This window comes from Sarcophilus harrisii, chromosome 4 (genome assembly GCF_902635505.1).
Source record: "Sarcophilus harrisii chromosome 4, mSarHar1.11, whole genome shotgun sequence".
Classification (NCBI taxonomy): domain Eukaryota; kingdom Metazoa; phylum Chordata; class Mammalia; order Dasyuromorphia; family Dasyuridae; genus Sarcophilus; species Sarcophilus harrisii.
Window position 1 is genome coordinate 217,102,118 of NC_045429.1, and position 12,630 is coordinate 217,114,747.

General features: G+C 35.5%; 1 protein-coding gene across 1 annotated transcript in view; it reads left to right on the forward strand.

Annotated features, from left to right (window-relative positions):
* Positions 1-12,630, forward strand: part of MDN1 (midasin AAA ATPase 1) — a 179,374-nt gene that overhangs the window by 145,858 nt on the left and 20,886 nt on the right. The window contains exons 78-87 of the mRNA XM_031964521.1: positions 672-787; positions 2,922-3,425; positions 3,709-3,932; positions 4,408-4,563; positions 4,780-4,952; positions 5,812-5,973; positions 9,012-9,149; positions 10,359-10,500; positions 11,348-11,526; positions 12,177-12,329. Of these exons, the coding sequence (XP_031820381.1) occupies positions 672-787; positions 2,922-3,425; positions 3,709-3,932; positions 4,408-4,563; positions 4,780-4,952; positions 5,812-5,973; positions 9,012-9,149; positions 10,359-10,500; positions 11,348-11,526; positions 12,177-12,329 (1,947 nt within the window). The remainder of the gene's footprint in view (positions 1-671; positions 788-2,921; positions 3,426-3,708; positions 3,933-4,407; positions 4,564-4,779; positions 4,953-5,811; positions 5,974-9,011; positions 9,150-10,358; positions 10,501-11,347; positions 11,527-12,176; positions 12,330-12,630) is intronic.

The window sequence follows — 12,630 nt, forward strand, 5'->3', positions numbered from 1 at the left end:
TAACATAAGTTGACTGTTCCACAGATCTTCTTCTCTCTCTTTTCTTGAGGTGTGACCCTGTCCCCTCCATGACTCTTTAGTGCTTCAGTGTCGAGGAATCCCCATAGCCAGAGTAGCTTCAGATCTGCGGCTAGCATGGGGTCCTGCCACTTGCCAGCAAATTTACTCAGAGCAAAAACAGTTTGTATATGCTAAATAAGTATAAGGCCATTTTACAGGAAAAATGCAAACAGGGAGATCAGGAAAGATTTCACATTTAGTACTTGAATAGAATTTTTTTTTTTTTTTTTTTTTTTTTGCTGAGGCATTTGGGGTTAAGTGAATTGCCCAGGGTCACACAGCTAGGAAGTGTTAAGTGTCTGAGGCCAGATTTGAACTCAGGTCCTTCTGACTTCAGGGATGGTGCTCTTGTCTATTGCCCCACCTAGCTGCAACTTGAATAGAGTTTTGCAGGGAAAAGGATTTCCAAAAGGTTGAATTGAGGAGATATGTATCACAAGCATGGAGAAAAGCCAGTTCCAAAAAGCAGTTCCAAAAGCAGAGAAACTGGCAATGGGAATATCTCATGTGAGAAAGAGCAAAAAATGGCCTCTGTGTAAGACTCTACTGTTACTCTTTTTATGTATGGGCTTACCTTCTTAACACATCCTTCCCCTCCCCCCCCACTGCAGGAGATTGGAGTGAGTATCATTGACCGATGTAAGGGATTCTCAGCACATCTCATAAAGACACTTATCCACCAGAGGAGCTCACTGACAGCTCTGACAGAACAATGGATTATTCTCAGGTATTGCCCACTTTGGGTGGTGATGGTAGTATTGAGTTTACCCTTTTAGATTGAGTAGGAAAGAATGATATATTTAGTCCACAGATTAAATCAACTCAAATTTGTGAGGGCTGGTAACAAAAATGGAACCTTTCCTAAATAAAAGTCTGACAGTTAAGTACAGGAAAGGTGAGGCTTAATTACTGTGTTCCAGTAAGGTGAATATGCTTGCTGTGTGAAAAGTTTGTAGTCATATTAGAGACTTTTAGTTAAAGGAGGCCTGCTTAAAACTGTTCTGAGTTGAAAGTGAAATGACATCATAAGTGAGTTAGATTGAGACCTTTCCCATTGCTAAATGTTGTCATGGCTAATATCATACTTTTATAGTTTTAGGATGATCGACAACAAACCATATTCTAGAGATCAGATTGCCAAAGCTTGGTTTTGTTTATTACTGGTAAAAGTAGTAAATAAAATTCATGTTTATATAGAACCTTTAGATTTTAAGTCTTTTCCCAACAACAGTCTTGTGCAATAGTAAGTTTTATTACCCCATCTTACAGATGGGAAAGTTTGAGTAACGGGAATTTTAGTGACTTGGCCACATCTACATCCATAGTGTCAGAGTCAGAGTTTAAAGCAAGCCTATACCTTTGTGAGATCAAGCAGCAATTGGCTGCTCTTTCACTTCAGCGTTTTTAGCAGTCACAGGTGTTTGTTTGCACTTTAGGGAAGATCACAGTAAATTGTATATTCTTGGTCAAGAGGTTGTCCTTGGTGTGTAGTAATTTTTTTTTCAGCCATGACCTCTCACTATCCGTGATAATTTCTTTAGCAAAGTACCCTAAGTATTTATTTTAAATAGGAGTTCTCAGTATCTCTTTTTCATTTCATAAGAAAGGAACCCCAGATATTTTCTCAAAGAACAATAATTTCTAGTCTCTAGGAGGTTGTTTATGGGAGCAAGTGAGCAGGTGTTTAGTTTTGAAAATTCATCTTTAATAACTCTGAGATACTACTACATACCTGTCAGATTGGCTGGGAAAGATAATGCAGAATGTTGGAGGGGATGTAGGAAAACAGGGACACTGATACATTGTTGGTGGAACTGTAAATACATCTAGCCATTTGGAACTATGCTCAAAAAGTTATCAAACTGTGCATACCTTTGATCCAGCAATGTTACTACTGGGCTTATATCCCAAAGAGATTTTAAAGAAGGGAAAGGCACTTTTTTGTGCAAGAATGTTTGTGGCAGCCCTCTTTGTAGTGGCCAGAAACCGGAAATTGAGTGGATGCCCATCAGTTGGAGAATGGCTGAATAAATTGTGGTACATGAATATTATTGTTCTATAAGAAATGACCAGCGGGTTGATTTCAGCAAGGCCTGGAGAGACTTACATGAACTGAAACTGTTCATGATATATGATATCAGATATCATGATACTCATGAACTGTGAAATGAGCAGGATCAGGAGATCATTATATTCTTCAACAACAATACTATATGATGATCAATTCTGATGGATGTGGCCATCTTCAACAGTGAGATGAAACAAATCAGTTTCAATAGAGCAGTAATGAACTGAACCAGGGAAAGAACTCTGGGAGATGACTATGAACCACTACATAAAATTCCCAATCCCTCTATTTTTGTCCACCTGCACTTTTGATTTCCTTCACAGGCTAATTGTATACTATTTCAGAGTCCGATTCTTTGTAAAGCAAAATAACTGTTTGGACATGTATACATATATTGTATTTAACTTATACTTCAACATATTTAACATGTATTGGTCAACCTGCCATCTTGGGGGAAGGAGTGGGAGGAAGGAGGGGAAAAGTTGGAACAAAAGGTCTTGCAATTGTCAATGCTAAAAAATTACCCATGCATATATCTTGTAAATAAAAAGCTATAATTAAAAAAAAAAAAAAAGAAAGAAGAAAATTCATCTTTAGATTTGAGAGTACACTTTCAAACTCCCACAAATTATTTAATGTTATGCTCAAATGGAAGAGCCTCCACCCTAGAGCATATAAGTCCATCCCTTTGTAAAACCTGCTATACATTTTAGTCTGCATTAATAAATGTTTGTTAAACTGGAATTTGAAGAACTTTTTAAATATGTTCCTTTGGTTGATTTCTTTCCAATAGAAACCTTCTCAGTTGTGTGCAGGAAATTCATTCCAGACTGCCCGGGTGTCATGGCTATCCTGTTGCTTTCCCACCTCAAGATGGTATTCAGCAGTGGACTGAAAAACTTCAGCATTTGTCCATGCAAAGCATGATAATGCTAGAGCAGCTTTCCTGGTTTCTTCAGTGCTGTCCAATGGAGCAGTCTCTAAGTGAGGTGGATGATAAGAGCATGGGAGATGAGCTTTCCACTTCCTACTCTGGGAAAAGCTGTACTTCAGAAGTAAACAAATCCACTGTGGGAGAGGCTTCTGAGGCAATGCCTAACATGATGCCAATTGAACTGAACTGCCCATCTCCCGTATCTGGAGAGTACCTGCCCCCTGGTTGTCGAATGCGGAAATTAGATGACTTATGGCAGCAGTCAGTGGCAAGAGTGACTGAGATGCTAACAGCCATTAAAGCTGTGAAAGCTGAAGTGGACAAAATTAGGCAGCAGGCTTGTGAAACACTCTTTCATTCTTGGTGAGTGGGTGGGGCTATGGTAACATAGCTCACTGTACAATTAAAAGTTATCATTCATAAAGAATTGGAATTTACAAATATGCAAAATCTTTGCTTTGAACTCATTTAGTTATGGTTTGCTAGATTAATTGTAGAAGATGAGATATAAAAACACATGCCTTATCTATCATATCTAGTTAGAAAACAATTAATGTGGGCTTTATCTGGTATATATATATATTTGGGAAAATTTGTGTTCTGTCACGTCCCTTTCAACTTTTACAATGTTTCTATATTGTTGCAGGAAACATTTTGAAGTGTGCTCTGCTGGGCTGAGTTGCATGTCCAAAGTCTCAGCTCAATTGCAGGACCTAGAGTCCTTGTTCGTTCTTCCAGGGACACAGGCTGAGCAAATTGCACAGCAAATCACATTAGTCAGGAGTCTGGAATATATTAGAGGAGAAATTGATAAAGCCACAACTGATTTCACTGACTGGAAAAGACATCTCCTTACTTCCTCCAAACAAGGTGAAAAGGATAATTTTTCTACTTGACTTTTGATTTTTGGGGAAAAGAGTGGGAAGCCTAAAGCAGTAGATGCATTAACTTTTGCTCTACAAATGTTTATTCAATTTCAGATTAATGTTAATTCAAATCTAGATTACATCAGAAGAAATACTGTAACTTGGAAGGAAAAAAGTTTAATATCTCCAAGACAAAATTTGTAAAGTCTTTGTTACCTCGCTTTTTAGCTTTCCTGCCTGTTAGAATATTGCCTGTTAATTGTCTTAGAGAATATAAATCATGGTAGAGTGAAATAACAGGACTGCAGGAGTTGGTTAGGAATATTGCCTTTTTCAGACTGAACGGCTTAGTGCAGAAATGTAGGCCAAGGTTTGTGTTGTTTACCAAGCATCTCATATTTCTACACACATTTTCATGACATTCCTGCCCCTCCAGTAGACTTTCTGTACAAACAATTCATTATCTTTTATTTCACAAGGCAACCATATATTGGATGAAGGATTTGTGGAGGATTTCTCAGCACAAATGGAGGTTGCCATCCAGGCTATCCTCTTTGCCACTCAGAGTTTAGCAGAAAGAAACAATCAAAAGATAAAAAATGACAAAGAACAAGCAACGCCCCAAGAGGAGAGTGGTAAGTTTTATATGAGGGAAAGATTAATTTCATGTGGGATAAAAATTATGTAAAAAAAAAATTCTTTGATGAAAAAATCTCAAACCACATTGATTCTTGTTGGTTTGATACCCACTGATTTCTTATCTCATTGGTTCCGTGATTTTCTACAGATTGGATTTTGGTATATGTATGGCTTTCTGCCACTAATGGTGTTTTTCTTTTGTACCACCAAAGAAACAACAGACTCAGTGGAGAGAGTACAATCTGGACATCTAACAAAGCTCCTAGAAGATGACTTCTGGGCTGATGTGAGTTCTCTCCATGTGCAAAAAATAATCTCAGCTATTTCTGAGCTCTTGGAGAGGCTGAAATCTTATGGTGAGGACTGTACAACAGAGAAGCATAATGTAAGTTAGCTCTTTAAGTATATACCTTATATGTTTACAGACTGTTCTAGTGGCACAAAGCTTCTGACTCCATCTGATCTCCAGTCGACCACCTTAACAGTCTTCAAGATGGCATAGTGGAGAAATTGCCCTGATTTTGTTCATAATAAATTATTGACTGGTTTTGATATGTGGATACTTTGATCTATTTGGAAGTAGATGCGTGAAAAAAGGAAAAAGCAATTTTGAATACCAGAAAGCTAGACCATCTTCAGTTAGGTTTTATTCATGTATTATTTGATTTCCATTGTGAGAATAGGAGTAATTGATGTGACCATGGAATAAGTTACTCAACTCCTTATTGCTCCACAGAACTCTGTTAAGACTACAACTTGCAGAATAGGGGCCTATCAACATTGGTAGAAGGGAGTTTCATATATTGTTACAGATCTAGACAAAAATAATCCCCATCAAATATTAACATTCAACAAGTATATATCAAGTTATTTTTACAACTAATAATTATTCCTATGCTAAACGAATAGTGTATAATATTAAGATATTTTAACAAATAAATTGAAATTTTCAGTCATTCCATAATAACCTAAACTATGAGAAGTTGAATATCTTAGAAACCTTGCATTTGTTTTGCAAAATTTTTTGTTTTATTGTACCACTGGAGAGGCAGTATTTAATATTTTATAGAGGGCCGACTTTAGCATTAAGGCTATTTGTATTCAAGCCCTGTCTTTGACACATACTGACAGTGCCCCAGGTTCCTGTCCAAGATTATAATTTGAATTGTGAATCATTGCTCTTGTTTTGTCAAAACAAGGCACTTGTCGCTGAAGAGTTTTGTTTTGTTTGTTTGAACACATAGTTCTTCAATCAAGCCTGTTCCTTGTTGGTACGCCTCATGCCCATGCTTTCCAGATATTCAGATCTTGTCCTGTTTCACCTGACAGTGTCCTTGGCAACTCATCGAAGCACTGGGAAATTGCTCTCTGTGCTCGCTCATGTCTTCTCTGAACTTGCTCAGAAGGTAAGCCACATTTGGAGAACACTTAGATCAGAAGAGGCCCAAATGTTCAAAAACCTTAAATTAGTTTTTATTTGGTAGACTTTAACAAAATAAATGGAAGAATTATATTATACTCAGGAGACCATTGTCCCCGTCAAGTTATTTTTTTCCAAAGAATCTTTTCTCTTTTAATTATATTTTGTTAAACCTATTAGAATTCATACATAGGCATTTATAGACTCTTGGACTGTCCATCTGTTTCTTGAATCTTCCTACTGACCTCCCTACTATCTTCTTGTCTAACAGATAGTCTTTATTATGCTTTTTGTGCACGGTTTTTATTTTGGTAATATTTTGTAGATTATTAACACCCACTACTAATTCCTCTTTAGGTGGCCTATAATTTTAATTCTTTGGAAATTGTGGCATTCATGTTTCACAGTCAGATAATATCAGGAGAAGAAAACTGATTTTACAAAGATGGGCTTTTGTTTCTCTAAGAAGAATAGAATTACTAAAAAGCTCTGTACACTTTTCAAAATGTGATCCAACTGGCACTCCTTTCTTTATTTAACTCCAGACTTAGCTGTTTGCAATGTCTTCATTATTCATTTGCCTTTTTTTCCAATCTCTTCAAAATCTTTAAGAGAATAATTTGCACTTATAAGGGCATCATTGAAGACATAAGAAGGGAACAAGTTACAGCAGACAGTTACTATCACACAGTTGTTGGAAAGTTTTAGAGAATACAAGATCTTACTGAGTGTATTGTTTAACTATATATTTCAGTGCTAAACAAAAATTTACAATTGAACAAAATGCTGCTCTAACTGGCTTTGCTTTAAGCAGGATTTTTTCCAATCATTGTCATAATTACAAAAAATTCCTTGAAAATATGCAACATCAGAGATAACTTTGTACAATCTTCTTATTAATAACAAATAAGACATAAAACAAAGAGATGAGGATAGCTAGTTGCATAGTGGGTAGAGCACTGGCCCTGGAGTCAGGAGGACCTGACTTCAAAGAGACACTTAACACTTACTAGCTCAATGACTCTGGGCAAGTCACTTAACCCCATTTGCCCCAAAAATTAAAAAGAAAAGAGACAAATAAATGCTTTCTCATCAAAGGTGTTTATTGTCATGAAAAATTTCCCTGTGCAGATTCTAAATTGAAAGATCCTTTGAAATGATGATTAGTTCTTTCTGGTGCTGTCACTTATGCTGATTATACCAAGCTCCCAACATTACAGAGCTTCCTTCAGGAGACTCAAAATCACCCCAGAGAGTTCAGCCTAACCACAGAGGAAAAAGCAAGTGGATAAAGAATCTGTTGTCAACATTATAGTTTGAAGTTGTATGGGCAGAACATAGAGCTAGTGACTTAGCAACACATAAAATGTAATAACATTTCAAAATGGAGAAGCCTATTCCATTGAACTATAGATTCCAGCTTTGGAGAAAAATATTCTGTATAATGATTATTTTCATTCAAAGCAATAAGTCTGATAGGCCATCTCAATATAAATATGACTAAATTAAATTGGAGGGACACCTTTTATTTATCAAAGAAGAGTAATTCATTAGAGTATGCTGCTTATTAAAACTTCGTTCATAGAGCAGCTAGGTAGTTCAGTGGATAGAGCACCAGCTCTGAAGTCAGGAGGACCTAAGTTCAAATCTGGCCTCAGACACTCAACTCTTCCTAGCTGTGGGACCCTGGGCAAGTCACTTAACCCTGTTGCCTCAGCAAAAAAAGAAAAAAAAAAGCAAACTCCATTCACATCATGAGATTTTTTTCACAACTGTAACTATGTGACAATATGAATTGCTTAATATCGGGGTAGATCTGCACTTTGTTTAGAAGAGCACTATTTTTTGATTCAGATAGGAATAGTTAAGTGTTTGGTCTATGACTATATCAGATATTCCTCCATCATCAATTAAGTATATTGTACTTAGAAGGGTGCATCGATGATATAGGTACCTTTTGCTCATCAGTCCATCAATTAACAAGCATTTATCAAGTGTCTGTTATATAGAACTATGCTAGATGTTGGAAATAAAAATGTAAAAATTAAATACTTCCTACTCACAAGGAACTGGAAACAACAGAAGAAAATTAGAAACAATTTAGTCATATTTATATTGAGATGACTTATGAGTCACAAGTCATAAGTAAATAGAGAATAAATACAAAGTAGATACAAGGTAGTTTGAAAGGGAAGGTGCTAATAGCTGAAGAAATCAGGAAAGGTTACCAAAAAAATGAAGAAAAGGATTCTCTGAGACAGGAAAGAAAGAACAGCCAATGCAAGCTATGGAGCTAAGAAATGAGAGATGGGTTGTTACTTGTGAAATATGGAGAGATCAGCTTGTATAGGAGGGGGAAACTGAAAGCTAGTGTATGACTAGATTGTGTAGAACTTTAAAAGCTGACATGGGGTTATATTTTTGCTACCATAGAAACTATTATGTGAATATTTGGTGACATACAGGACCTGCCTTTCTGTCTTTCTTCCTTTAGGCTATATACTTAGATATGGGCTCAGTAGGTCAGTGGGTATAAAAAGTTTTATGAATTTTCAGCATAATTAATTGTTCCTCAGAATGGCTTCAAATCACAATTGCACAAAGATTCTATTAGTATTTATTTTTCCACAGTTTTTGATTGTTGATTAATTTTTGCCGGTTTGAATGATGTGAAGTGAAACTGAGTTATGAATCAGCATAGTAGTGTTTGACAAAGTGTCATCCTTTGGATTCAGTAGTTGTGTTGACTTAATAAAGTTGTGTTGTTGTGTTGAACATTAATTTCATTAATCCACATAAAAAATCTTTGATGGACAGCAGAATTTTATTAAGTGAAGACTTAATACTACTCCTTTTTAGTTTTTCTAATTAAATCAATTAGTAGTTTTCACAGAATTTCTGAAATGGCTTATAAAACGATTAAATTGGAGGCAGGCAGTGAGTGACAGTGAGAAAATAAATGACCTTTCTTCTGGTTCTTTAATTAAGTTAATTAACTACTTTAATATTAATGTTTTTTGAAAGGGATTTTGTCTCCCAAAAGAATTGATGGAAGAGTGTGCAGGAGAAGGAGCATCAGAATTCCATGACTATGAAGGAGGTGGAATTGGAGAGGGTGAAGGCTTGAAGGATGTGAGTGACCAAATAGAAAATGAAGAGCAGGTATGTGTGATGAGTCTACTTTTTCTCTCTGTGTTTCTTTCTTAATAGGTAGCATTAGAAAAACAAATTATTTTTGCTAGTCACAGGGAATTTGGTATTGGAGCTTATCCTTTTTGGCAATCTCAGTGGATTTGGAGGTCCTTTACAGAGTATTTTAAATTGTGTGTGTGTGTTACTATTTTTTTTTAATTATGGAAAAACTCAACCAATCTAAAAGAAATTGTGTTATAACCTCTTATTAAAATTTATTTCCAACAGGAAACAAATGCTCTGTTGGCATGTAGCATGTAGCCTTTTGTTACTAAAAGCTCTTTACTAAAGACTTTTTTTTTTTTTTTTTTAAATATTCTGGAGTTTTCTTTATTGGAATCAAAACTTCAGGGTGAAAGACCCAGTTTTCATATGCTTTGAACTAAATTCTTTATCTCCACTTCAGTAAATATATGAATTGGTAGATATTTAGTAGTACATAAATCTCATATGTGTGTTAACCAAGAGTGACATAGAGGTATGACCTGAAATTACTTTTTGTATAATCTGCAACTAATTTGTAAGAGACAAGTGTGATAAAATGGATTATGTGTTAGGCTTGAAATTAGGAAGACCTGGGCTTGAATCTTATTACTTAATTAGCTATTTGATTAGGGATAAGCTACTTTTTAGCCTCTGAATACCTCAATTTCTAAGATTATAAGCTACATATGAGTTGCTAATATGTAATGATGGAATTTCCATACAAGGGATTTGTGCTGAAATCACAAGTCTGTTCCCACCATCTCTGCTTAGCGCCCCCACCCCCCACTCCCCCCAAAAAAAGGAAAAAATATTTTTATTCAGGATTTAGCAAATGGTGGTTTATAGGCCAAGATGTGGCCTTTTCCTGTTTCTCAGTTAAGAATTAATTTTTCATTTTTAAATAAAGTTTTATTGTACTGAAACATATAAAAATCATTAACTCATCATTCCCCATCTTAAACCACCTTCTCCCTCCTCCCCCCCCAAAAAAGGTAGCAGCCTGATTTGTCCTTCAGAAGGTAATTTGCAAAGTGTTGCTTTATTCTTACTTATAATTGTTACTTATAATTGTTGGTCCAGTTTTTTTCCCATTTTATATGATTGAATTTAGATTTAAATTCTAAATAATGGTGAAGCAAAATTAAATAATGTTAAATTATTCATTAATGTCTTTGACAATATTATTTGATATAGGTAGAAGATAGTTATCAAAAGGGTCAAGAAAAAGAAAAAGAGGACCCGAATTCAAAGCCTGATATTAAAGGAGAAGATAATGCCATTGAAATGTCAGAGGACTTTGATGGGAAAATGCATGATGGGGAACTGGAAAAGCAAGGTTTGGCATTTTTGACTAATATGGACCCTGTATCATCTTATTCTTATTTTAGGGGAAAAGATAAAATACAGTCTAAGAAACTTGATGTTTTCATTAACTTGTTAGAACAGATTGGTTTATAACAGTGTTTTATGAACAATGTGTTATTCAAACAGTTGTTTGAATTGTAGTTGGTTTGTAAGAATATTTAATATAAATATGTGTATCTTCCTTTTGACAAAGGCAGAAATTTCTAGTTATTTCAAAGATGCCACTTTTCCCCAGTGACTTCATACATTTGCTTACAAGATGACTTATTTAGTTTAAAATGGCCTCTGTTGTAGTTGTGCTTGCCTAAAGCCAAGCACAAATCAACATGGAGATTACCCATGTCAAAGCACAGTGGTACAAATTATAGAGAGATTAAGTATTGGGCAAGAAAAAAAAAAATGGTAGCTTGGGGCAGGGGGGTGAAAAGGGATCTAGATCTTGCAGAAATGAATATTGCTATTTAGATTATAGCTAAAAGGAGACTTAGGTTATCATCTAAAATGCTTCATCTTACAAATATGGAAATTGAGGACCAGAATAATGAAAGACCTTGCACAAAGTTATCCAACTAATAGCAAGCAGAGTTAGGCCTAGAACCTAATTCTTCTGATGCATTTCACTGAGCTTTTTACCATACCAGTGGACTAATTTAAGGCTTTTTATAAATGGAGGCTGTTGGCACCATATATAAACCTTTGTTCATTTACCATGAAGAGGTTTTAGTTTTTATGTGAACTAGGATTTGTTCTTCTTCTTCTCTACATTTCTCTCTGCCTTGGGGTATATCTTATTAAACTGAAAGCCTCTCCCCTTTTAGAAGATGATGAGAAATCTGATAATGAAAATGAAGAATTAGATAAACAGATGGGAGATCTCAATGGAGAGGAAGCTGAAAAACTAGATGAAAGACTCTGGGGTGATGATGATGATGATGATGATGATGAAGAAGATGAAGATGGCAGTAAGGTAGAAGAAACTGGACCAGGAATGGATGAGGTAATTTTGTTTAAAGGGGAAAAAAATAGTAAAGTCTCAGAATCATAGCTTAATCAATTATATTGGTCATATGAGAGATAATGTTTTGATATTTCTATTTTTCCCTATAAATCTCTCTCCCCTCCCCTTCTATTTTCCTTCCTGTTTTTTCCCTTTTTTGCTGCCTGCCTCCAAGATTTATTAGTTTTATTAGTTACATTCATTGTTTGTTAGTGAGATTGTTCTGGGGCTAAAGTTGTAAATGGTGAATTAAGATTAGAAGAAAGGGACAATAATAGAGCTTCTTTTGGCAAAAATGGTTTAAAGATGGACTTTTTATTAGCCACAGAATTCCTTCAATTGTTTTAGTTATTCCAGAAGCATAAAATGATGGAGGTAGAAGAGGTCAGAGTCATTTGGTCCTTGGAATCATATAAAGTAATAGTTTAAGATTTATTGCCTGAACATGGCTCTTTGCATATTTTTCATACAAATACCTCTCTGTATTGCAGTTTTGATCTACCTTGATTCTTATTTCTCCAGGTATGATCCCCTGTGACTAAATTGGTCACCAAATGTGAGCAAATTAATAGGATTTGGATTTAAGGGTTTTGTGTCTCCCATTACACACTTATCCTTATTACATACTTTCCCCACTTTTATCTGTTAAGGAGGACTCTGAACTTGTTGCAAAGGATGACAGTGTGGATGCAGGCAATCAGAACAAAGATCAAAAGCAGCCAAGCAAACAGGAAGAAGAGGGAGAACAAGAGGCAGATGATGATGGACAAGGCAAAGAGAAAATTCATGAACAAATTGATGAGGTAATAAGAATTTCAAAATAAATTCTAGATAAAGTGGTGATTAATTGCAGACATGAAATGAAAGCTTCCTGACTCTTAAGGCTTTTTGAGGTAGGAAAACTGTTCTATGTTCAAATTGTATCCACTATCATGAGTTTGTAGACATCACAATAAACAAAGCCTGGCTTTTAACAGACATCATCACTGAATAATATGGAGTGGAACTGGTGCTGGTAGAGGAGGGATGAAGTGGGTCTCCCATCTCTTATCTATTTGATTTTGGATAAATCTGTGTTCAGTTCAGTTAATGTTTATTAAGTGC